The sequence below is a fragment of the Micromys minutus genome (assembly GCF_963924665.1).
Source record: "Micromys minutus genome assembly, chromosome: 23".
NCBI lineage: Eukaryota > Metazoa > Chordata > Mammalia > Rodentia > Muridae > Micromys > Micromys minutus.
In genome coordinates, this window is record NC_137958.1 from 20,414,347 (window position 1) to 20,442,085 (window position 27,739).

The 27,739-nt window shown below is 36.7% G+C and overlaps 1 protein-coding gene across 1 annotated transcript in view; it reads right to left on the reverse strand.

Moving 5' to 3' along the window:
- Positions 1–3,673: 3,673 nt before the first annotated feature.
- Positions 3,674–27,739, reverse strand: part of SEMA3D (semaphorin 3D) — a gene marked incomplete at both ends in the record, with an annotated part of 107,155 nt that continues 83,089 nt past the window's right edge. Inside the window, 7 exons of the mRNA XM_080936271.1 lie at positions 3,674–4,099; positions 9,824–9,963; positions 13,519–13,583; positions 16,009–16,166; positions 18,811–18,852; positions 21,236–21,324; positions 23,646–23,868. Of these exons, the coding sequence (XP_080792397.1) occupies positions 3,674–4,099; positions 9,824–9,963; positions 13,519–13,583; positions 16,009–16,166; positions 18,811–18,852; positions 21,236–21,324; positions 23,646–23,868 (1,143 nt within the window). The remainder of the gene's footprint in view (positions 4,100–9,823; positions 9,964–13,518; positions 13,584–16,008; positions 16,167–18,810; positions 18,853–21,235; positions 21,325–23,645; positions 23,869–27,739) is intronic.

Consider the following 27,739-nt stretch of genomic DNA (forward strand, 5'->3'; position numbering starts at 1 on the left):
TATAAAATCTGTTTGCCATATTTGGAATTAAAAAAAGAGAAAATGTTTACATATACCAGCACTGTTTAGAATAATAGAACACGGATGCTTGTGTTTTATTATAATACAAACAAAATATACATTTAAAAATTTTAATTATGATATTCTACAAGACTAGGTTTTTTAAGTAAAATTATTCAAATTCATTGATAACCACCACTGATAATGATCAATTGTGGCTTCTGACAGGTTTTATTTTTCTTTCCCAAAAGTTATGATTCAAATTTTCATAAATATCTTACATTACAAAATATTTAAGCAAGAGTTACAATGCCTGAGCATTCTTATGTAGATGGATTTTCAACTTGCCAACTCTGAAAATTAAGTCTTACGTGTTTTTAACCTCACGTACTGTAAATTTCAATATTATGAACATCTATTATGATAAAATATATATATCTATCAACAAAAACTACCCATCCCTCAAAATGGCTTGTCTGTTGAAACACATTGACTTCTCCAAGGTGATTCTTAACAGAAGCAATTCCCAAGTTCACTTTGATCTGTCTCAGTAACATGTGCGTGATACATCTTAGATATATGTTTAAGAAAAACCAGTGTTTACTGGGTGGTCTTGTTTAATTTTATTTTTATGTGAATGAAATGACACAAGGTATCCTGGAAACTCACTGTTGGTTTTGTTAGTCCAGCAAGCAGTCACTCTTGTTAGCCTCTAATTCAGTAGGACTAGCATGTGATAAGATGTGTAAAGGATCAAATTATAGCACAAAGGAAAAGTCCAAGAGTATCATCCTGATATTGCAGGCGTGTTGGAAGTCTGACTTTAAACAAAAGATCCTGGGATGCGGTAGGACATCCAGAGAGCTGCTGATCCCTCAGCAATGTGCTCATTGCTTTCGGACTATTTTTTCATTTTGTTAAGTAATTTGACTATTTCTTCTGAAATGTTTAATCCATCAGGTAAATATGTGGTGTTGAGCTCTTTTGGGAAAGAAAAACAAAGGATTTTACATAAATTGATTATTTAGATTATCTATTTCTAAACAAACTCTTAAAATTTCCAATAAATTAAATGTAAATGAACCCATTCCAGCATACTTCTGTTTAACAGCACAAAGGACTGAATAAAAATGCAATGAAAGCACTCAAAGAGCTAAAGACATGTATGGAAGACAGAAAAATATATATAAAGAAATGAATAGATATTTCAGAGTTGTTTCTGGGGGATCCGATGCCTTTCATATTTGGAATTTTGAGCAATATTTTGCTTTTACATTATTTCAGTACACAGTTTGCTTGTCATCAATGGTAAGAAAGCACACATTGTATTTGTCAATGAAGCTTTCTCACACTCTTCTAAGTCTTTTGGGCAAGGAAGAATGAGTGTTGTTTTGCTATAGTCTGCATTTTAAAATGCACATAAACCTTAGTCCTACTTTCTTATGTACTCTTATTTTCCTAATTATCTTTACAATACATTTAATTATTAGGAGTTTTATGTCCAAGGCAGCCAAAATTTTAAACATAAGATGTAAATTAGGTTTACAGTATACTGAGTAAAAAAAAAATACAGTTCTAATTACATAAGTAAATAGAAAGTAGTTTGGACATTATTATCCATATAAAATTAATTTTTAGAAGTCAACGCAAATAAGAGAACTTTCTGCAATTTTTAACACTATTGATATTTGAGTATTAATTGATGATTCATAACTATCTGAAAGTATTTTTTAAGTGAAACATGTCTCCACTGACCTGACTTTGTAGCACTCAGGAAGCCAACAGATAAACACCCTTGTGTGATATATGATTACTATTCTAACCATGACACAAAAATTTGTATGCATTTCTTCTGGAGATGCATTTCATTCTGGTTTACATATTATTTTTTCCCTTTTTCTTAGAGTGAAGCATATACAAATATTCCTTATTTTACTAGACCCTTGCAGATCAGTATTATGCCCATGAGATAGGCACCCAAAGCAAATTGAGTGAATGTAAACTACTTAAGCTACTTTGAACTGAGAGATTGTTTGACTCTGTAGTGTGGGTCTTTAACCAGACAGGCTTCTCACAGAATCTTTCAAAACATGTAGAATGCATGAGAAACAAGCAAGGCCTGTTGGTTTTCTAAAAAGCTGAATTCTCTGTGAGGAAGTGACTAATTGTTCATTTCACACTATAAAGGGCGTGAAAAGGCAAAACAGAGGAAGGCTAAAGGCTTTGTGCTAAAGAAAGGAAAGGTGATTTCGGTGGAGACCAGCAGGAAAACACTGTTCAGGGGGAAAGTTGAATCTGACACATGGTAGCAAATAAAAAATGGGATTTATGTTAATGCTGTGAGCTTTTTTCTGGACATGTGGAAGACTTACTTGTGAAGCTGCTAAAAAAACAATGCTGCTTAGAAGTTTATGTAGAGAAGATGTCGAAGAGTTAATTTAACCCTTCCCGTCATCAAAATCTTGCCCTTATCCATCCATTCAACAAATAAAATAACCCCACACCCCACCTTGGTCACCTACTCAACTATCTCTATGTATTTTGTATTGCTTTCTCCTATTTACTCAAATGTAATCAAAAAAGGAGGTGAATGCAAACAACGTACAGAATACGATAAATACTTAGAAAAAGAGAGAACACAGAAATTCATTGGTTATAAATAAAATATTGCCATCCCCAAATTTTTTTGTACAAACTTTACTTTCACTTGAGCTTTGGCTAACAATTTGCTATAATCTAAATTATTTTTACCTGAAACATTCCAAGCTGGCAGAAACCTATAGACCCGTGGAAAGAATTCCATCACATACTATCTACTTTTTGGCTTTCTCCTTTTTTTTTTATGGCAATATACATTTTGCTCAGAGGCAGAATTTATAGCTCTCCTTCTGTCTGTCCCTTAACAGTTTCCATTTGCAGATGTACCTCATGTCACCGTTATCTTTATATTAAGACATTTTCCCATTTTTCCCAAACATGAATTGTGTACTAAGTTCCTATAGTGTGGATTCTAGAGCACATCACTAAGCATCCAGTTCTGTCTGTGATGCTGTTTCTCTTGACCAATCAAGAGGAACCTAGTTTGGGTCACTAATACCCTCTTCCAAAGCACCACGGCAACACACTAGATGTAGCCTGTTGCCAGAAAGAGGGAACCCACCCTTCCACATTTCCATGCCCAGCTCTGAGTGTAGGCTGATGGTTTCTTGAAGAAAGTTCCTATTACTAACATCAGCTGTTTTAATTTGTGCCTTTTCTCCAGTTTCTACAAGATCACCTGTTCTAAAATGGAATGATTAAGCTTCTTCTACAAACACAGCCAACAGCATGGGAAAAGTCCATACTTAATGGACATGCTTGAGGATAAGCTCCTTACTCAGTGGACCCGGTGTTCGTGTAGCTTGGTTATTTACAAGACATTAAAGTCAAGCTATAAAACGTTTACAAACGTAAGGCCCCTATTTTTAGGACTACCCTTGACTTTGCTGATACAGGTTTTGTTCTCAGAAAGCTGGTTCAGATGCTGTCCTATATAGTCTTATTCAGCATAGCATTCTGTGCCTTAGTGAGACTCCGTGGGAAGCATCTATGAGTTAGTTTAAGGGATGTACAAAACGAAAGACATTATTTGTGCAGGCAGGAAAATAATTCTCTCTCTGAATTAAATAGAAGACTATGTAGCCACTGATCTCTGAAGCTCATCCAGGTCTCTGTGATGTCGTCGATTTCGTTTCTTCTTCATTTCCTGCATGTGCTTCCACTTTGGGCTGCCCTTGTTGCGCTGTCTCCGCTTCTCCCTGTACCACATCTGCTCACAGTACTGGTCCAGGCTAAAGTTTGGGCTGCTAAGGATTTGGATGTAGTCTTTGTATCTCAACCGTGACTCAGCCAACAGATCCTTGACCTGCCCCTCCTGGTATTCTGCCCTCTGGGTATTTTCCATCTGTTCATTCTCAATGACATTCAAAGTCAGCTTCACTACGGTGTGGATGAAAGTGTGTTCCTGGGCTTTGCAGTAATACATCCCAGAGTCCTTCTTCTGCAGACTTCGAATCAGTAGCCCATAGTCCGTTTGGATGATCCTTTCATCAGGTTTCAACTGCAGGTTGAAAAAAACGTAGGTAATAAATTAGAAACAGAGACCCACAAGCAAATGAAAACAGACCACATAGTTTTACTTAGATGAACCTAAAAGATATACTCTTCATCTTTCTGTCATCAAATGGAACATTGTCACCCATAGTTGAAGAGAGTTTAAAAAAAAAAAAAAAAAGCAAAAGAAAACGAAAGGAAAAAAAGGAAGAAAGAATAAAGTAGTAGCCCAAAGCGGTAACATGCTTTCTCTACATTTGAATTTTACTAAGTTAAATGAAACTTTGCAATATGTTTAATTGTTCTCTGCAGTGTGGAGGTAAGAGAAACAAAAAAGGAAAAGTGAAGCTATCAAGTGGTGTTTACAGGAATTTCAGATGGAGATCAGTGGTCAAGTTCACAGTTTTAAGGGAGATTGTAAGAAGAGCCACTTAAAATGCAGAACTCGGAGTGTGTATTACCTGTGATAGAGAGAACTATGATATCAGCTCTGCTTTCTACATATCATCAAATAAAAGATTGGCAAGGTCTACAAGAAAGATACACTATGATTTGTGAATAGTGAATTGGAAAACAAAATGGGTACAGATTTCAACATCGGAGCTGGAACTGAGCAGCTAAAATTGTTTAAAGCTTATTTTCCTATCACCATCCATTTGTACATGTAAAACTGTGGACTACAGTATTTGTGGAAAGTTTTCCCATAGCTTGGGTTACTAGAGATAACATGGTAAGGGAGTTTCAAGTGTGAGGAAGCACAGGAAATAAAAGGAGCATCTCCTGAAATGTGGTGCTCAAGTCTCTGAAGCTTTGACATTGGGGGACAATTCAAATGAGATGCTTGCCTGGCTTGAAAATGGTGTGAACAATGAGCTAGCTTCTGTGTATCAGGGACATGTTTATCAACACAAAGGCCATGTTTAAATGTTTGATGGCTCTGCATGAAGTAGAGTAACACCCACACTAATAACACCAACACCCACACCACCACCACCACCACCACAACAACAACAAGAACAACAAAATGATCTGGAAGACTTCATAGCTTACACATCTGTCTCTGAATTATAGACTTCTAGTTGATGGAAATGGAAGAGGAATAGAGACAGCTAAATTAAATTTATTCACAGTGGGTGGACTGTCCACATTCTTATGTGAAAAGAATGTAGGGGGAAAAATCTCTCTTATTCTGGAAATATGAGAAAAGAGAAAGAAACATCTTTGGCTAGCAGCCCAGTTAACTAACAAGTATATGGCAAACCACCCTCTGTGCCAGAGAAGTGCAGCTGGCGGGGAACCTTCTGAGGCCAAAGGCAGGTCACAGCTCAGATCCTCCTATAATGAGGCTGAATGGTCTCCAGACCCGCTTTGCACTGCCCTGAGTCCACACCAACAGGCTTTTGCTTGGTTGCTTGTTTGTGGTCTCTTCTTCTACTATTTGATGACCTGTGTGTGTTTTCTTTTCCCACCGGGTTGAATCAAAAAATCCTGATGTCTTAAAACACTACTGTAATACAAACTAACCTCAAATTGATTTACATTCTCAAACCACAGGGCAGTGATTCTCAACCTACCTGAGGCTGCTCCCCTTTAACAGTGTTTGCTGTGGTGACACAGACCGTAAAGTTATGGCCATTGCTCCTGTCATTTCACTGGTGTCATGAAACACAATATAAGTATCTATTGTGCAGAATAGCCCATATATGATTCCTGTGGAACGTTTGTCCTACCCCTTCCTGCCACCAAGAAGTCATGACCCAGGATGAGAACCACTACCATCTGAGCTTCCTGCCTAAAATAAAGTAGATATGAATTGGTAGACTTGTAAAGGGAGACGATTGTACAAAAAATAGCATTCTCATGCTTAACACAGAAATACACAACTTCTTTATCAATAAACTTTTTGTAATGGTGTAAAAAGTATATATGCATCATGGATCTCCAAATGCTGGCTCTATACACGTGGATGCTTGTCTCTGACATCCGGAATTTTCTCCCACCTATCAGTTTCTGCATAACCCACGGTAGATTTAGAAGTTCAAGTGTGCGGTATTCACAGCACTATAACTGCCCTGTTGCTTGGGCTGAGATGTATGAAAGGTTCTATTTCTGCAGTTTCTTCACTGAAAATGGCCTGCAGCTGTCAGCATCACACTATCGGTACCTGTCTGGCCTGTCTATGCGCCTCACGGATCTCTGTGGCCTGTATCTTCCTGTTGCTGAGGCTACATTCACTGTGGCATTTAGACACAATCACAGGTCTAACTGGGTGCTTTCTCTTGTTCACTTTAATCTTCCAACAGGAAGAAATTTATGACTCCAGCTTCATGAGCACTGGGCACCAACCCAGCACAGCTTTGTCAGTCTGTTGCTGTATCCTGTTTTCTTAAGCTTTGTCCTGAGGCCTCATCCCATTACCATCTTTTCTGTAGTATGTTACTACTGTCCTAGTTGACATTTCAGATTTAGGTCACAGTTCTTCCTCTTTTCTACTTCTATTGAATACTTTCCCATTGTTTACATTTTGACCAACAGTTATAATCTGTGCTTTAAATTGAGCTACATGAATTTACTTGAGATGCCTTAAATTGTTTGATTAATTTTCATTGCTTTTCCAAAATTTCAAACGTATAACTTTAGTGCAGTTGAATCTTTAGTAAAACACATTTTGGATTTCCATATTTGGAAGATTCTTACAATTTACAGATAAAAATCAGTGACTCAGAAATTAAGTAGTTGGTTAACATTCACTTAATATGCGTTATTTCTCTATAAGGCTTTCCTTTGGTCCTGGGATAAAACACATCAACAGGTAACTGCAAATCCCACCGTGGAATGGCAGCCCTGTCAGCACAGAAAGTCTAGCTCCTCTCAAAGAGATCACTTCTGGCCACTGATTCAAATTCATGGAATTTTCTCCACTCTAGAGTGCTAAGCAAAACCTTCCCTGAATTTAAGAACACTAGCCATTCTCCAACTGGAGTCAGTTATCCCCTTGCCTAATGTGAGCAAGAATTACATACTTGGCATTGTTAAATGGAACTGCTCAGTGAAAGGCAATTCGTTTAAAATGGGAAGAATAAGAATAATGATGGTCATTTGGATACAGATAGCAGGCTAAGTTGAGGGGTGCTTTATTCTCAATAGGAGCCACTGGAAGGCCTAAAATATTCCTCATGTCTTAGGAAAAAATATAATGTCAAGAATACTCCTTTCTTCAGACAATAGGAAATATGACCAGAGAGAAATTGGCATGAAATAAGAAAAACATTCTCAGAATTATATATATTTATATATGAAAATATGAAAACTTGTTGTAAAACATAGGTTTGCATTTAAAATAAAATCCTGAATACTTTTCTAATTTAATATGGGAAGAAGAAAAAATACTGTAAGAAAAATTCTGTATACATATTTTAGGTTTTTCCAGTTTTGCTTACATAGTGCTATGCAATGCAGTATTTATTAATATAACAGAAAATCAATAATTAATCACTTTTAGGCAAAAAGCAAAACAAATGTAGTACTAAAGAAACTGGTTCATTCCTTTACGAAATGAAATTTATACATAAATAACTGTTTGAATAATTATTTTACCTTTGACTAAATATAAACATAAATATGAGGTATAAGTAGAAATACCTTAGAAAATCTTTATTAGTGTCTTACTGAGGAAGAAATTTCTAAGCAAAATAGTTTTAAAGAAAAAACTATGCACTTATAAATAAGTAGATTTTTCTATATCAAACATAATACTTTTGTAGAAAAATTAAAAATTGTTGGAAACAAAGGATATGCAATGAATAGTTACTTATGCTGTTTTAATATTAAATTATTGATTTCTGGGATGTATGAATGGCTTAAGGAAAGTGTTTTAGGAGGATCTGCTAGCAACTACCTAAATTATGCACACCTAAGGTGTTTCACAAAGAAAATTAAGAAAATCTACAGTCAAGAAATGTGAGAACATTTGCTCATCTGTGCTATTACTGAACACAATGTATTTGTTTTTTCACACACTAAAGGTTTCTTAAATTTTATGTATGCTGTTTCTGTAAGGGGTATGTGCCTCCCTGGTGATCTTGATAAACAAACACTATAGTGACCAATATCTCCAACTTGCTTTTTTTGTTTTGGGATTTTGTCTTAACTAAATAAGAATGTAAATATAAAGGGATCCTTTTTATTATCGGAAAACGTGAGCTATTCAAAGAGCTTCTCTCATCAACTGTGGATAACCCGTAGACAAAAGAGAGATAAAAGTAAGGTGTTTACTACTAACAGGAGGAAGCAGAGAAATGCTCCCGGGGCAGAGATGTGAATTGGAACTGGATAAACCCCAAATATCTCTCACGCTTATCTTCACTAAGTGGTCCCGTGGCTCTTTGTGTGTTGTCGCAAGGTTAAAACCATTTATTTGCTTTCATAACAAAGAAAGAACAGAGACCAGCTGATGGAAAATGCAGAGGCTGGAAGATGTTTGAAAAACATTCAACTTCACCAAGAGAAAACAGTATGGCAAACGGCATGAAGGATTGCTCCTTTTCTTCATTAAAGCTCGCCCCTAAGTTCAACAGAAGCTCTGGGACTGTCGATTAACTCAGTTTCAAGACCAGCCATTTAAGAAGTCCGCCGACTCATGGCCTCTTCCAACAGCACCCAACTGCGCGATGGCTCAGGGAGGAAACAAGCTCCTCCTGGCGCAGAATAACCTGGTGACAACATCTGTAGCCCAGGAGACCATGGGACGTCCCTGGGGCTTGTTATGAGGAGAGAAAATATTACAAACAGCGACCTTAAGAGAGAGGAGCAGGAGGCCCCTGCAGGGTGACATGCTTCAAATGCATCAGAAATACTGCTCTGTTCCACAACTCAGGAAGCTGCTCTGTGGGTCCGGGACAATGGAAAACCGCCCGTTTGCAAAGACAGATGAAAATACCGGTTGAAACATTGCCTGGAACAGACTTTTCAGTAAAATTCAATAAATACATTATTTCTGCCCCATTGAATTTCATGGACCATGGTACCATCATGATATGTGATATAGTGCTGTGAGGTACATTAAAATAATGAAGATACTTCGGAAAAGTAGAAAATGTAAGGCAGCCACGGGTATGTTCAGCTAAAGGAATGCCTCCAGCAGGAGCGTACTTCTTCTTCCATATATGACTTATTTGTGTCATAAAGTGCTCATAACACATTTCAATCTCAAATTTATGTTAAGAAAATTAATAGAAAAAAAACCATAAACATTACTTTTTTCTCCAGTGACTTGAGATTTAATACATAAACATAAAAATGAAAATCTGTTTATCGTCAAAAACTCTTCCAATTACTCTTAAGATACAATATAATAGAAATAGTTTATTCTGTGACTAAACTCAACTCAACATTAGCTATAATTTAGAGATGTTACCATGGTTATACAAATACTGTGTTCTAGTCTTCAGTCAGAAGTTGTCCTGAAATGTTTTAAGAAATAAAAATTTGGAAGAACACTCAGGTGAATTTATTTTAAATGTGTTTATCAGTGTACCATTTTCATTAAATTGGCCTGTTTTTTTTTACTCCCCAAACAACTGTAGCCACTGTGGTTACTGATCATACGTTCTTATGTTTCCTTTTATCAGAAGGTGACAAGGGTGCTCTTTGGCCCTCAGGATTGTGTGACTTCCATTGTACAGAGCTTGACTTCAGTTTGGCAGTAGCATCCTTGCTGGTGATAACTTACCTTCTCTCGATGCTCATCTCCGGACCGTTGGATGTACCACTCAACAGAGGCTTGCTGGGATTTAGGTATACATTCCAAAAAGGTTGAATTAAATTCAATTCCGAAGATCACCTTTTCATCAGCTGTTTCATGACTAATGCCTAGAAAGCAAACATAGAATTGGAGATTAACCTTGACCTGATTTTTTAAAAGCAATGGGAAAGTGGAGTGATTCAGAACAGATGTCATCAAGGAAGAACCGTACACATTATTAAAGAGAGAGGAAATTCATGCTATAATACTGTTACCTGAGAGTCAAATACTCTTCAACAGAGTGATTTTAAACTATGTATGTGTCATCATTTTAGTCTTTCATTGCCATATTGTAGTTATCTTAAAGAAATGACAACTTATAAAACATAACTAACTATGTTGCATCTCTTCATTAAGTAACTTCTTTTGTCCTTCAGTGTCATATTGTCATATCCCTGCCTTAAGGGCAGATTCTATTCTGCTGTTAGCCTTGGGAGAACAATTAGGTTATTTATATACATATATCATATTCACTTCAGTTTTATGTGTATTGATGTTTTGCCTACATGTATGCCTGCATTACATGCAAGAAACACTCGCAGAGGTCAGCATGTGGCAGATTAACTAGGTATAGAGTTAGAGATGGTTGTCAGCTTCCATGTGAATGATGGAGATCGAATGGTCCCCTAGAAGATAGGTGAGGACTATTACTAATGAGTCATCCTTCGAGCCCCATTAATTTATTCTGAAAGAAGAAATAAATAGACAGACAGCTATACACACACACACACACACACACACACACACACACACACACCATGGAGAGGGAGGGAGAAGGAAAGGAGAGGGAGAGATTGGTTCTTCTTGTATTGGTATACAGAGTGGACCAGATAATATTTAGAGATTTTAGTATCACAAAACAGAAAAGTAAACGGAATAGTCCAGGCTTGATGAATTGTATAACATGAACAAGCTTAATGGTGTCACAGAGAATGGAAACCCTCTCTTCACTGCCTACCATTTTGCCTTTGAAGAAATACTTTCCCTACCATATATTTAGTATGAGACCGCTAACGAAAGCTAAAGATTAGTTTCTCAGACATTTTATTAATTTAGCTACAGTACCTATATTGCATTTCAACCAGAATACTAAAAGGCTATGTTCTGTGTGGCAAATAAAATCAAATTAATCAAATTAAAAAAATGATGACTACACAGCCTGGCTCAAGTATGCACTCACCCATCATATATTCAGATATTCACTTCTACAGATGGACCAGCTTAGTACTTCAGGCATTGGCAAAAGACTAAGGCTTAGCCAGTCTAGGGGAATTGCAAGGAAAACACATAAAACAGACTAATAGATACATAATGGAGAGAGAGGCAGAAAGGTTCCAGATAGGATGGGCGTGAGTGTCTCTCTCTGTGAAGTCTAAGGATGGGATGAGATCAGATGAGGAACCACAGCTTCATTGCCAGTGCACAACAAGAGGTGGAGTCAGAAGGATGATCAAGAGGTTCCTGATAGAATGTGCAAGGGAGAGCCTTCACTAGGGTTTCTAGGTGATTGTCACTTCAGTTGAGTGAATGATGGTGGCATTTACTAAAATGAGGTGGTCTGCAGAACATAAAAACAAATTTTTTTTCTCAACCATTCAGTGTAGATGCTAATTGGACATTCAAGTGCAGTTTTGGGGGAGGGAATGCAGACGCCCATGCCTAGCAGAAAGGAGAGTTAACTGAAAATGTTAGAGTCCAACAGCTATTATTACTACAATAAGGGAAAAAAGGAAACACACATAGAATAAGAAAATAGGTCAAAATACTCACAAACTGTGAGGACGTTGAGAAAATGAGGAAGGTACAGTTTGTTAGGTAAGACACATCCACCAAAAAGACAGTGCCACAGTAGAGTAAGTGTGCAGAAGTCTACATCTCTGAACACAATAATGGCTCAAGGATTTGAGCCAGCTCACACAAGTTCCTAAAGGGTAAGGATGAGTTTAAAGAATGAACTGTTTCAAAGAAGAAAGAGTTGCCAATTGTATAAACATTGAAACTGAAAGTTGTCTATTGAATTTGGAATGGAAGAAGCTGTCAGTGACCTCAACAAGAATGGAATGGGCAGAATGAAGACTCAAAGACGTCTTGGGCAATAGTTTATAGCAGAAATGAGACATGGTAAACGGGAGGCAATTACTCTGAGTGCATGAGGCAATGAGAGTACATTGTTCATTTCTTTGTGACACTTGTCATCCTCTGATATAGCATTTATATTTCCGGTTTTATGTTTGTCCTTTAACATAACAGACACTGGATATAAAGTCCAGGAATAGGAAAGTAGTGTCCGTGAATACATAGGCAATGTTCAGTTCATTGACATATCCTCAGTACTCAAAATTGTCCTTGAAATATCCTTTAATTTATACGTGTAAAGGATTGAATTCATAGAATTCAATGACATTTACTAAACTTAACAATGGACCTAAGAGAAAGTCAGTTTCACATTAGAATTAAAAGGCATACCCCCTATTCTGTACCAGAACTTTCTTTGCAAAAGAATGAATTGTGAGTTTAAAAACATGGCTGTGTTTGTTTTGCGATTAAGAGTTGACAACTACATCACCAGTTATTAACTATGAAGAGTTAGGTCATTTTTGGTCAGTAATAATGTGATGGAAGAATTTTCCTTTCTCCACCCCAGGAGATGGGGGAAGGGAGAAAGGGAGGGAGGAAGGGAGGGAGGGAGAAAGGAAGAGAGAGAACTCACAGCCTTAATAACAACACTCGGGAGAGGGGGTATCTCTGTCTCTGAGGTAACTGTCAGCATGATTTAAGTGGCTAATCAAATTCCAGTGCAGCCTGCCAGGTGACAGAGTAAAACCCTGTCTTTTAAACAAAAAATGGTTGAGGGAACGAAGGAGGAAGGCAAAAATTAAAATCTCAAAGCTGTCTATGGGTTTTAGATTCAATTGCCCCCCATGCCCCCCTTTTTGCAAACCCACTCACTGAAATTGTATCTCCACCTCTACCCTACTCATATTTCGAAAGCCCTATTCTGTGAGTCTTCCCTTCAGAATGATAGAGCCTGTAGCAATCTCTCCTTGCTACATTACTAATTATACCCTACGACATCTCCAAAGGGCATAAGCATGCTAAGGAATTTCTTTGTTTCACAGTATACTCGGATCAGTTAAGTGCATATGTATGGAATTCTCTCAGTGCACATTTACTGCTTGAATGTATACAAAAATAAATGAATGTAAATAAAGTAGAGACTATCTGAAACTTTTCTCTAATAAGTACCAAAGTTTTTATCAGACCTTCCTGGGAGGTCTTTGCATTTTACTCAGGATGCTCAAGGTTTGGGGCCAAATCCTGTTTTGCCTCTAACCATTTTCAAACTTTACAAGGATGGGTAAGGCACTAAAGAAAGAAATGTGCCATGGCATAAGAATTTAAAAGACATACGAAACAAACCATGGTTTAACAGAGGATTATCCCCTAAGAAAAGTAGACAGGGGATTGGATTAAAAAATCCTGTTACTTTCTAGAACATAAGCATCACACAGAATGAGATAGTCGTGTATGTTTGTTTAGATTTGTTAGTGAGTTTCAAAAGAAACAGAAAGGCTGGGTTTACAGTTTTAAGTGGTAAGGAACAGGCATCAAGCCATACTTACTGTCTTCTATGTCCCAGCACTGAGTGATGGGGTCTCCATACTTCACATCCTGGCGTCTAGCTCGCCTATGGAAAGAAGATTAAGCTAATTAGATTTTAAAGACTAAGCAGAATACAGAAATGCTGTCTCTCATCTTAAGACTGGCAGATGCAAACTATCCTTGTATTACCGTGCAACCTAAATGTAGGTCGCTGTTTCCATCAATCAAACATTAACTGAAATTCTTGTGGTAGGAAAGTCCCAACATTACAAAGCCGGTTTTGCACTAAGATTAACAGAATTTCATTTAACTACTGTTCTTTTCTCTAACCTGACAAAGTATTCAACAAACAGGTTGAATATGATTAGGACCCAACTTTATATACAAAATATGAAAATAACTCTTCTTCACCTTCTGCCTATCAAACCATAATATAAAAAGTGTTCCAACAAATTGGAAAGTATATATAAATACAGAAAACTCATTATATCTAAGTTTACCCTATTGTAGATTTTATTTAATAAACTAAGTACTATCAGACATAGAACTTAATGTATTATATGGAATATATGCATACATGTTATTACTATCAATAAATATGTAATTAACATTTTCTGGTTTTTGTATTTAAAAAGAAATTTCACATTTTTCTCCATTTAAATATGTCTTATACCTTTATATATTTTCATTGTATTTGTCTATTTTTAACATAAAGTACTTTAACATACACATAAAATGTAAAGACATATTCACATGCTCTTATAGAATGTTTTCATACACACACATATAGTTGTGTGATGCTAAAATTGGATTAAATGTATTGACTTCTTTATATAATTTTTTGCAATATAAATATTCAAAATGCCTTCTGGTTTGCTGGAACTGTATGGTATAGTGTTATGTCTGCTGGTCTACATTGTGCCCCAGCACACTAGGATTTCCTGTTCCTTTCCGACAGTTTTGTTAAATCTTATAGAACCCTCCTCCACCGCTACTCTCTCCAGTCCATGTTGTCACTTCAGAGATCAGAGAAGCAGCAGTAAACTTTCTCAGATGCTTGGAGTGCTCCCCAGGGTCAAAGCTGACCAGATGACAATCTTGGAAAAGAGTCATCCATTGTACACATCTGTAACCTCGGATAGACATTATATTAGGTAAGGGAGCACATCACAGTGGCGTGTCTGTAAGATCAGAGGTACAGGCTTGGGAAATATAAGAAGAAAAAAATTATGACGGTGTGAGGTACAGGGGGTCACAAATGTTTTTAAATCTTGGCTTCTTCAGGAATGGGATCAATTAATCAAAGCCAACATTTATTGCCAAGTAATGAGCACTCTGTTTTTTGGCTTCTAGAGAAGTATTCCCCAAAGATTCACTAAGATGAGTGTTACTGGGCAGAAAAGTTTAACAAAATGTTGGTGACTTTTAACTGCTAATAATCATATTTACCCACTCATGTGTAATTTATTGATGTGAAAGAATATAAATTGTGTCTCAGTTTTAACCAGTGTTTACAGACTAAGGTAAGTACCTTTTATCTTTGAGTCCTCAAGTTTAAAATTTGATAAACCGGTGAAATTTATAAAATGAGTGTCTATTTGGTAGTGAAACAAATGCAATCTCTACACTTTGAGTATCAAAACACACAATAGGCTCAAAAGACAACTTAAAATGAATAATTAAAATCACAAATAATATTATCTAGAGGAACTCAAATTTTGAATAACTCCTTAGAAAATAATGTTATCAATATGTACATACATAAATAATGATGTAAAAATATTAGTCATACATAGGTGTTCCTGGTAGCCATTCATATTATTTCTAATTACCGTTATTTAAAATAGTGTGAAATGCATATCTTATAACTCTGGGTCACTTGTGCTTGTGTGTGTCGAATAAAGCAAGATTTGAACTTTCTTGGCAATTTCCAGGTATGTATAAAACAAAAAGGCTACAACTGTCAAGGAAATAGTTTGCCATTGAAGCTTATCTTAGTGACAGAAATTTACAAATTACAGTTATTAGAGTAAATATAAAATTGAACCAAGTCACTAGCTGTACAGTGGGTTATGTATGAACTTCTAAGAACATATATTTATAAATGACTTGCAAAGCAATAGACAGAAATAAGAATTTGGGGAAGTAGACAAGAAGCCACTATGTAGCTCAGGCTGTCCTAGAACTCATTACAATCCTCTTGGTTCTGCCTCCTGAGATGTGGCATTATAGGCATGTGCTAGCATGGTTCTCTGTTAAAATAAAATTCAATGGTTTTTCACTTCAATGAAAGAAACTACTATATAGAATGTATCAGTTTTTTTTTAATCCACATTTCACTATTTCAGAATATCTGTTCCACCTTCCCAACTTTAATTTAATATAAAATGATTAAACATTTTAATTGTAATATTTCTCCCACAGGTCAAGTTTCCTTTGCTTTTTACTTAAGCTACAAGAAAAGTTCCTCATGTACAAAACTCATCATGTGTTGGGGGGTGTGCACTGACCTCTTGGAAGTGGGTGCATATCTGGAGCAAGCATTTCCATCCCATGCACAGTAAGGGTCTCTGGCAAGACAGCAATCTGCACACGCTTTCCCGTAAGTGTCACATCTGTGCAAGGAGAGCTGAACCAATCCATCCCAGGAACCGACGTATAACTGTTGCTGCAAATCAAGCAGAAGAAATGAATTAGCAGCATTGCTCACATTAGAAGTGCATTCTTCAGAAGTACTCTTTCATAAATACCATGGGATAACCTTCAATCTGTTTGTGAGTGCCCAGCTACCTTAACCACTTGTGGAGAAGTGTGATGAGTAGTAAGACAAGACAAGCTCTTCAACCTTGGCCAGACTCTGTATTGAACATACTGATCTTTAGCATTCTAGAAAGCTAAAGTAGACTTGGCAGTAGTTGAGGAAGGTCAAAAACCAGCTGCCAGCCTGTAGAATTGCAATGTCAAATGCTTTCTCAGTAGTAAAGGTTATACTCTGGTAGGTTCTAGAAAGCACCTATGCTAAAGGCATTTATATTGAAGGCATGCCTCTCAGCATGAGGTATGACTAAAAGACACTCCTGACACTGCCAATCTTTAAGTAACCATCTCATTTGCTAATGAGAAAGTTATTCTGACAGAATACAGATTACAATGAGGAGAGTAAATATTGATTATTTCCATGCAGACATCACCAAGTGGATTTGAGCAATGCCATATTACAGAGCAAAGGCTGCAGGATCTTGGGAACACACTAAAAAAATGACAAGTTCACCCTGAAACTCTTGCAGTGCCCCTCATACAGTTCCATTTGTGTGTCTGCAGCAGAGATCATGAGGGAGGAAGAGCAAGTAGGTGAGAAAGGCTCAGCATATGCTTTCAAATAACTGGTGTTCAACTCCAGTGTTGCTCACTAGGCTTTAAATGAAGGAGGGACCTTACAAAAACAGACACTTGCATAAAGATCACAGAGGTTCTCAACTTCTAAAAGTTATTTTTCCCTTTACTGCCTGTTAAATTCTGTTCAGACTTTGATGTCATCAAACACAATGAATCCTGCTACCTGTTTTTCCACAATACTCTGAGATGATTATTTTCATCACCGTTACTAATTTTTACTCTATCTGTGGACCCTGTTTCCACCTCCTTCCCACTGCTGCCGCTTTTGCAAACCCTGCATCATTGCTTGCATAGAGTGTTTGCAAGAGTTTGAACTAGTGCCCCTAATGCTTTCCTTTTCTCTAACGACTGCAGAAGACCCACTTTATCTTTTACAGATAGATTCTTACAAAAAGATGATCTTAGAAAAAGATAACATTTCTCTGCTTAGAACACGTAATGGTTTTTGCCCTGAAACTATTAAACTTCATGGAGAACAGGTAGGGCTAAGATATTCAGACTCAGTTTTCCAGGATCATTTCTAACTTCCTTTTACCCTAAGAACACATATGTTTTAGGTCAAATTTTATACACACTTAATGGAAACAGGTGTAGATTGTTTTTTTCAGATCCTTACTTCTCCATTCCATCCCTCTTTTATGTATTTGGTTAACTATAACCTCATTCATGACTCAGTTTGTCTGTCTCTTTCTGTATTTCCCTTCCACTGCTCTTTCTGGATCCTTTCAAATACTTTCTGTTTTTTGTCTTACCCTTATATGCTTCAGTTATTACTCTGCATTGCTAGCATGCTTTTCTCTCTCAGCTTTTCCCAGAGTTTCCAGAGGGGACATTAAGACTATGCTTTCTGTATGTCTGTATTCCTTTCTGTATATCTACAGGACAATAGCATGTATACAAGGAATACATGTCATTTAAGGAACAAGTCACAGACTCCAGAAGGAAACTCATTTAGACTTTCCTTTAATAACTGGTCTACCATGCTTAATTGTAGCAATGTCTTAATGTGAAACTTACATTATCAAATAACTTTCTTAAATCTTGAGGATTTATGTAGAAATGAAATGAAAAGTCTAAATATAGTCATTTGAGATGTGAATTATACCAGGAAACTGTGAAATTATATTTTATAAATGTACCATTATTAATAGTGGCTACCATTAACACAGAAGGCTAAAACACTGGCATGTATTTTAATGGATAGGGATATATCAGTGGTAGAAGGGATGAAGTACTTGTCTAGTATTTGCAAGGGACTAGGGTCATCTTAAGCACTCAGGAAAGGAAAATGATGCTCTGCTTATGCCTATAAACAAACACAATAAGCAGGAGGCAGTGTTAAAACACAAAGTTGTGAATTCTGATCTAGCCTGAGGTAAGATCCTGTCCTCAGTAAACAACTCATTGGCTTGCTTAATGTGTGTAAAACCTTGGGTTTCATCCCAAGTATCACCAATTAAATAGCACAAAATAAACATCAAACTCATAACAAACAAGGGAGAATTCTAGTTTTGTTGTTGAGAGAACTAAATTCCCTAATTAAAATCCCTTTTCAAAATTTGTGATTATCATATAAAATATGTCTAATGCCTAGAACACTGTTTTTTGTACTGTTTTACTTTGTTTTTTTGTTTTTTGTTTTGTTTTATTTTGTATGGGTTTTTGTTGTTGTTGTTGTTGTTGTTGTTGTTGTTGTTGAGTCAAAGATCTAGACTACACACATTCAACCTTCGTTCTCCTAAGGCCCAGCAAAAACAATGACTTCTAATCAATAGAATAAGTCAAGCAACCTTTGCTCTCTGAATTATTAATGACTTAAAGTCTAGTTTTCAGTTTCAATAGATTCTGCAAATGAACTTTGATCTAGAGAACTTCCGGCTTCTGAAGTTAGTTGTTGAACAGAAATTCTTAGGTACCTGCTTCAGCGACAACTCCATGTTCAGGATGGCTGTTGGGTGCTGCGAAGAGAAGTAATGTCAGTAACGGACACTCACAGCTTTACATTAGTCAGTCTGTTGTTCTAGTTTACACAAAACAGGGCTTTTCAGACTCAATGAGACGACAAACGTATTTGTATGGCTTGCTATTTTCTTATAGTGTATATTAATTCTCTATTACTAGACATGATGAAAATGCTCAAGGTACTTTGTCAGAGAGAAACAAGCTAACTCCATGAACAAGTGCTGTGTTGAGAATGACTTCTATTTATTCACAAGTTTTCACCTTGATCAATACATGCTTATCTTAACTGCTGCCATATAATTCACACTAGTGCTAACAAGGACTGTAATTATTGATTGCTTTATTCAGATCTTACTTGCATCAGAGATAGTAAACATGATTAAGTAACAAAGCTTTGAAAAGCTATAGTTCTGTTGGTTGATGATGATACACCTTATATGATACTACAAGCTACCAACGTGTGCACTTTCACTATACAGGTCAGACTTTATTTCTAGTAAGACCAGAAACATGGGTATAAAAGCAACCAAACATATCAAGGGTATATATATATATATATATATATATATATATATATATATATATAATTTATTTATTGCTTTTTACTTTTATATACCAATTGAGAAACAGTTGATATTACAGATTTAAGAAAATATCTAAATATATATGAAGATAAAAATATTTGTTTTATTTTTTTAAGTTTGTTTCAATAATTATTGTTGTCCTTGATTTTAAAAACATGGTGATATCCATCAAATTATGATTCTGATTTTTGTTTGGATTGTTTTGTTTTGCTTTTCTTTATTCTTAATTACATTTTACCTTAATAAATTTGTTAATGAAAGAAAGGAAACATAGGTAGAAAAGAAAAAAAGAGGGGAGAAGAAAAGAAAAGGGAAAGAGAAGAGAAAAGCAGGAGAGAGGAGAAACGTTAGAAGAGAAGAGAACAGTAGAGAAAAGAAGAGAAGAGGAGAAGAGGAGAAAAGAGAAAAAAAAGGAGAAGAGAAGAACACAGAAGAAAACAGAAGACAAGCAGCAGAGGAGACAAGTTGAAAGAAGAAAAGGAATCTGGGTATGTAACTTAGTGGTTAGTTGCTTGGATACAAAAGAACCCAGGATTCATATCCAGCCTAAATAGATGGGTGGATGGATAAACAGACAGAATGATGATAGATAGACAGGCAGACACAGACACACAGACAGACAGACAGACAGACAGATAGACAGATAGATATGGATCTGTGGGTACATGAGTTGATGGAAGGGTACGTGAATGATTTGATGTGTAGGTGGAAGGGTAGATAAAATGAAGAGGAAGAAGAGGAGGAGGAAGAAAATAAGGAGGGGGAAAATAAGAGGTGGAGGAAAATAAGAGGAGAAAGAAAATAAGAAAAGGAGGAAAATAAAAGTCAAAATCACTGAATAACAGTCGCTGATAAAACAGTTCATCCTTGGCACTAATACCCACAGGGACCCATATGTGCTCATGCACTTCTGTGCATGATAGGAACACGTGAAGCCTCTGCTTTCCCCACACTTATGTTTGACATCAACTTTTCCCTTAGGAACAACTGAGGATTTTGTTTTGGCAGAGGCCAGATAGCTGGTCTTGTTCTTGTTAACTTCTTGACCACTATTATCATCACAATGTAAACAGGATCCAGCAAACCCCAGCATGATAATTAACTTTAGCCCTTCCCAGTGGAGGACTCCACTCTCCCCAGGCAAGGGATGTTTACATGGATACAGTTTTTAATAAACCTCTTTAACCAAACAAAAACATAAAAGAACATGTTTTCTAAGAATTATAACCTTATTTCTAGTGTCTTGCTCTTCAGGAAATAATTCTAAATACCACAGAGTAGCTACAAAGAATGTCACCCCAAAAATATATTCATTGTTAAAAGCAGAACTTAAAACAAATAACTCTTCCTCCAGGCCTACTAACTTTCTTCGAGAAGTAAGAGGATGCATAACTTGCTATCATGTTTATATTTTTCTTTTCTTTTTTCATTTCATTACAGTAATGCTGGGCTCCTACCCATGATTCATAAACTTTTCCAGTTTTCTCAAATTCATTTTAAGAAAAATTGCCAGGTAAAAGCATCTGGGTAGAAAAGCACCTTAAGCTACCATTCAGTGTGGCGATTTGACCCACCATGTCTTTGGAGGATGCATGAAGAATGGAAATTGTGGCAGCTTGTGCCAGTCTTATGCAACAGGGCAGGCGGGTGCATTTCCCCTTGTATCTGACCTCTTTTGATTAAGCCACAGAAACCACTGGAACACATTGTAGTGACTTCCGGAAAAAGACAAGAAGCCCCACGAACAGCCCTGAGCCATCCTTCCCTCTGTCTGGGGCTCTGTGGCCCTTCTCACCTTGAATACCTGAAGCTCCTCCAGTACTACCTCTTCCATATTCCACTTCTCCTTGGAAATGCTCACAACTTTCAGGACTGTTCCAATGTCTGGAAAAAAATGACCCATAGCCCCACTGGTTCAATATGAAGTTGAATGCATATTCCTGGAAATCTCAACACTTCTCTCACTCTCAATAAAATCTAGCCAAATAAAGAAGTGAGGAATGAAGGCTACTTAGCAGATACTTATAAAGAGACTAAAAGATTATATAAAATATTTTAACATATATATGTTAATAAAATATATATGACACATTTAAATATTGGAAGTAACAAAGGTGAAATGAATTTATTTCTATTTTGGAATGCTAAACTATCTCTCTCCCTCCATACACACACACACACACACACACACACACACACACACACACACATATTTATATATACATATTAAGAATTTTCTCATAATTATATATGATTTATTATAAAAGTTATATATATATATTATCTTTTTAAAGTGTAAACAATTGTCCAAAAAACACTGACAATCTTTCCATGAAGAAATTAACTCTAAGTTAAGATACATGTATGCTTTCAGAATGATTGTTAATGAGTTAAAACTTAAAGTTTATTCAAATGATTTTGGTTCAAACTCATACTAAAATATAAGTTTAAGGACATATAACAAAAGGGATATTTAAGAAAGTTATCTTAAATTCCTTTATAATGAGTTCAGTGTGACTCTGTAGCATGTGAACATAGGAAGGTCATAAAAAACACACTAGAAAAATGAAAATAAAGCTGTCACTTTCCTATTAATCTATTGAAATCTATTGGAACATGTCTTTAAACTTTTGAGCAGCGGTCTTGAGAATAGGGACATATAGTAATAGTGCCTAGATTATTTAATTATTAAAATGACTCTAGAATCTTCAAAACTGTTAAATACATTTTTGCAGTACAAAATTGACTTTTCAAATCATATTTTTCTGAGGAAAGGTTAGGTAGTACCACCTAGTGGCTGAGTGCTGCTTGTGATAATGAACTGTTGCCAACCTGTGAATGAGCTTTGGCTGAACAGGACAAATTAAATTTAGCTCATGAGAATGAATAAGAGGCTAAATAAAGTTCTGACCCTCAAGTAGTCAGTGCAGTGTTCTCAGAAATGGAGCATCCCTTAGATTGTCTGTGATATCATCTGTCCTGACAGGTGCTGTCACTTGGCTCTAGGTCCTTCTCATAATAAACCTGATTTGTGTAGAACGGTGTTAGTAGTAAAAGAGTAAAAAATTCTAAAATCAATTCATATTCTAAAAAACCTGTTTCAATAAAATGACATTTATAACCCATCAGGGATAATACAAGATAACCCATCACCAAATAAGCAATATTATTTAGGTAAAATTTATGCATATATTATGTGTATATATATATATATATATATGCATACATATATGTATTTATATACATATATATTTCTGATCATCATCTAAAATCATAGACTATACAATTAACAGGAAAATTGTCAAACCATTGGCTGATGTGTATTTGTCTATATATGTCTATGTATATTTATATTTATATCAATATCTATCTATTGGTAGATAGACAAACACACAGACAGATATAGAGAAAGACAGACAGATAAATAGAAAGTCCATTCCTATCCCTTAGGGTGGTCTTGGACTTACGGTCTTCCTCTTTAGCCTAAGATTATAGGTACTCACTACCACATGATCCTATTTTAATTGCACAGTTGACATACAATAAACTAAAGAGCACAAACTACATTACTAAGAATCCAACAAATTACTTTTTAAAATAATTTATTTTATTTTATGTGCATTGGGGTTTTGAGTGTAAGTATGTGTGAGGGTGTCTGATCTGGAGTCACAGACACTTGAGAGCTGCTATGTTCATGCTCTGAATTGGAGCCACATCCTCTGGAAGAGCAGTAAGTGCCCTTAACTGCCGAGCCATCTATCCGGGACCCACAAAATGAACTTTAGTATACAAAACTCCACGAATAGGAAAGTAAACTTCCAAGAAGCTCTATTTGAAAGCATTTACAAAGTAATGCTTTAACGATTCCGAGAACTGCCTTCGGCCACCAAGTCTCTGATTTCCAGGCTAGTAAAGGAAGCCTTGTGTGTAGAACGGACGAAGCAACCTGTGGTGGAAACAGCTGTTCGTCCGCCATGATTAGACACATACGCTTTGAGCAACTACTCCGGAATAGTATGAAAAACATTCAAGGCGCATGTATTCTAAAACTTCAGTGAGGATAGCAGACATTGATGATCATCGTTTAAATCTACATTCTATACAAGATACTAATTAATGTTTACGTGATTTTTGGATGACAAATATTTCGCAGGTTTTTATTTCTCCATGAACAAACGTTGACTGAGAGACTGGATTGATCGTACCTGTTCCAAGGAACATGACGTCATACTGCCCGTCTTCAGCCACCACGTGATCCACCACTATCTGCGTCAGCCTGTAATCCACGTTAATTCTCTTGAAGGTCGGTGCTCCGGCAACTGGGTACACTGACTTGTACATCACCGGGTGCCGCCTTATGAAACTGACAACATCATCTGGAAAGTCTCGGGTGGACTTGATCAGTGGGTCATAGGTTTTGCTTGGACACTGAAAAAAAGATGTGCATAAGAATAAACCCATGAAAGGTGCATATGCCGTGGCTAAGAGTGATCAGATGTCAGAGCGGTGAGGAATCACTCGGGCACATTGTGAAGTGTTGCTCCGATAGAGTTAAAGCTTCTCATAAAACATGCAAAATGATGCGACTTTACCGGAATTTTCTAAGATTTCTCCAGTACAGTGCTCCTTTCTTTAAAATATTATTGTTTTGAATTAATATTGTTAATGAAGCATGATGCTATATCAATTTAATTACAGAACAGGGCCAGGGCAGAAGGATCCAGATTCAGTGTCTATCCAGACAAAGGCAGAGTTCAAAGTCAGCCTACGTTTCAGAACGAAAAGAAATCGCGTTGCCTTCAACCCCAAGAGGTTCTAGTGATGGTGCTGGAAGTTTTAATTGATGAAACCGCCATGGAAATGAGCTATAACTCCCAGAATGTTAGGAAAAAAAGTAGAATTCCTTTCCAAATTAACTATGTTTACTAAAACTTAAAAGGAACAAATAAACATGTCACAGAATTACCTTCAAAATAGCATTTTAACTATAGACTTCTGCTACAGCTACTTTGAAAATCAGACCATGCCCCGACCTGCAGCCTTTCTAAACCTTGGTCTTGAGTCTCAGCTCAGGTTTTGTTTCATTTTTGCCTAGAACCGCTTCCTGGGAGCCTGTATTAAAGAAAGAGTTAGCATCAACTGCCCTCTGGTGGTCAGACCTAAAAACACAACTTGATAAAAATTGACCGAATTTGAGATACAAAATAATAAAGAAGGAATGACATTAAGATTTAAATATTTTACAAGTTATATATTCTTTCATATCACGTTCCATTTATGTTTCAAAATCTCCATCACATTTTAAATCTTAACGAACAAATAATTTTTGGAATAAAATTATATGCAATCAGTGTAAGTATGTAAAATAAAATTTGTGACATCAGATAAACCTATATCAAATTTTTAATAGTACCGAAATAAAATAAAAACAAAGCTAAAAGAAATCTTAGCGTTTTCTAAGATGTGATAATACAAAATGACGTTTCACTGAACAAAGCCATTTAAACGAGGCACTAATTAGATTCATTCCAGAACTTCAAAGCCTTCCTCTCAGAGGTCAAGAGGTGCCCTGTTAGCTGGAAATATTGGGTTAATGGATAATAGACAGTTCTCTCTCCAAATTTTATACAAATAAAACCATAATGATCCATAAGGGAAAATGTCCACCAAAGAGGTTATACTAAAAAGTTTAAAGACCTGATAGTGATCTTCAAATTAATTTATTTGAATTTGTATCTATCTTGTACAGAGGTCTTGAATGTGTACTATTAAGAAGCTGATCCTGTCTGAATGCGTAGTTAGGTTTTTTTTTTGTCCTAGGTATGCATGAAGGGGAATAGAAATGCCCAGTATCATTAGAGTTGGGTACTTATTTAGCATCTCTGTCACTGATGGTTGGCAGAGTCTGTGTGTCCCTCACTGTTTTCTGCACACCCTTCATCCGTAGAGAATCTATCCACCTGATAGAGGAAGGAGCCCTTTGTTAAATAGATTGAGACTGGAAATGTATATGAGCACAGATAATGCTGAGCTCTTTCCCAATTAGAGTCTGTATATGTGAGTCTCACTCAAAGGCCATTCCCGGGGGGCATATACCTCGTCACACTTTCAGTTCTGTCTTATTGGTTTACCATTAAGAGCACGATTTTGACTGCACGATGAATTGCAAAGAGCTCTTCAATTTAAGATTTAGAACAGGAGAAAGAAAACAACAGCAAAGGTCCTCAGACATCTTAGCTGTGGCTACGTAGTAACCAGAATTTCAAAATTCAGAAATGAATGGCAGTCAATGTGTAATTTCTGTTGTGGAATTGAAAAACACATGTTTTGCCAGAAGAGAGTACAACTCAATGAGATACAAGCATTTAGAAACCTGCAGAGGTCAGCATTCCTCCCAGCTTGCCTCTCACAGAAAGGACCACAAGCAATAAAAACGCAGGGAGAAGCGAAGAGACAGGGAAACCTGGTTTCTATTGACAGTTACAGAAAGACTTTTGGGAATACATTCTCTTATGACGGCTTTCCCTGTGGCATGCGGCCAGCGTTCTGCTGAGACCTCCGGCCTGTAGTTGCTAGGAGTGAACTCAGAACCTCAGCGTTGTGCTCACACAAGTGTTACTCCCCGAGGTTGAAGGTAGGACAGTCTGAACCCAATAGTGTTGTTTTAGTACATTCGGTCCAGTGGGTGTCTGGTTTGGTGTTACACAACACACAACGACACACACTCAACAACTATTTGGGTAAAATAGGAATGAAAGCCCCATGAAAGGGCAAACAAAAGTACAAAGAAGTGTCTCATCTAAGAAAAGCCATATTTGGTTATTAATTTTCCTTCAAGGATTCTTCCTGAAGCTGTATGCCCTAGGTGGTAGTGGGTATGCATACATTCTTTGAAATTTGTAAGCATTGCCATAATTCCTCTAAACATTCCATCGTTTGTAGCACCTTTTGTTTCTTCCTGTGGGTTCCTAGCATTTATTTGGCTCCTATGAAAAGCAGGAATCCTGGCTTATTAACTGTGTTCTCTTTACTTCTTTGAAAAACTCTTACAACAGTTTAAACTTGGAGAGAATGCAAAGGTGGAATAGAAAACTTCCAGTCAGACTTTAAAACGCCACCACACTGCAGGATATATCACAAAAGCTTAAGGCAAGAAAAGAGATGTGGTCCAGGCAAACCGTGAGAAGCCATGGCGCAATCCACAACAGCCAGCCTCCTGTCTGTGTTAGGCAGCCGCAGTTCGCTAGGTGCCATTCTTTCTTGTTTGACAGTCTGGGTACCAGTGTATGGCCTTTAGGGGGGCAGCCTGGAGAAGGGCTAAGACGAGAAGTGGCATTTGGTCCAGTGAGAGAACTTTGTCATGGACAAGCACTAGGCAGCTCTGGAAAGCCTGTGTGCACGATGCTGCACCCCGTCTGCTTTCTCCAGAGCACAATTTTCTTATACATATCAGTGCAAGGGCTAACATGAGGGAAGTCATGGCACAAGGAAAGACAAAACCAGGCCTTCTATTGGGGAAGTCTGGAGAAAGAAGCAGATATATTAAATATATATATATTAATGTGTAGTATGTAACGGTTGTCTGTGTTTTATTATTATCTGAAAATGCAAAATTTCTGAGTGGAATCTTATCGCTTTTGTTCATCTAAGCAACAGTCTGAAAGAACTTTTGCATAGAAAAAAAACTTGTATTGGAGATTAAAGATATAGAGGAGGGTTTGCCCAAATATGTAGACATTACGGCAAAATAAACTGTACAAAAATTAATGTAAGAACTTAAATGTTTCAAGCCCTGCTCCCACTTTCATTAGACTCCAATTTCCTTACAGGAAGTTCTCCAACAGAACAATCAAAATACAGTTAAACTAAATGAGTAGCTTGAGACTCAATAACCCCAGTTTAGAAATTCAGGATGTGCTTTCAAACAGCTGAAATCCAGTGGAAAAGGTAAACATATTTTTAAAACAATGTGCCTCTCACTGTCTTTTGGAGAAGTAGCCCAGATCTAGTTAGTTATGGGAATGCCAGTAATGGCCATCGTGTGAAAACCCGTAGCACCTTCAGGTTTAAGAAGTCGTGTTTCTTGAGGCATAGCTCTACTAAAAATTTTCAGCCCAAGGAATTCACAAAATTCTCACAGGGTATTCATCAGTAATAATTGAGCATGTCTGCCTGGCAGAGGAAGAAAATAAAATCAATGACAGTACCCATGATTCCTTTCCTTGTCTTCCAATAAAACAGGGACTAGTTAAAACAACCATATGCTTTTGATAATTAAATACGAAGCAAAATAATTTGA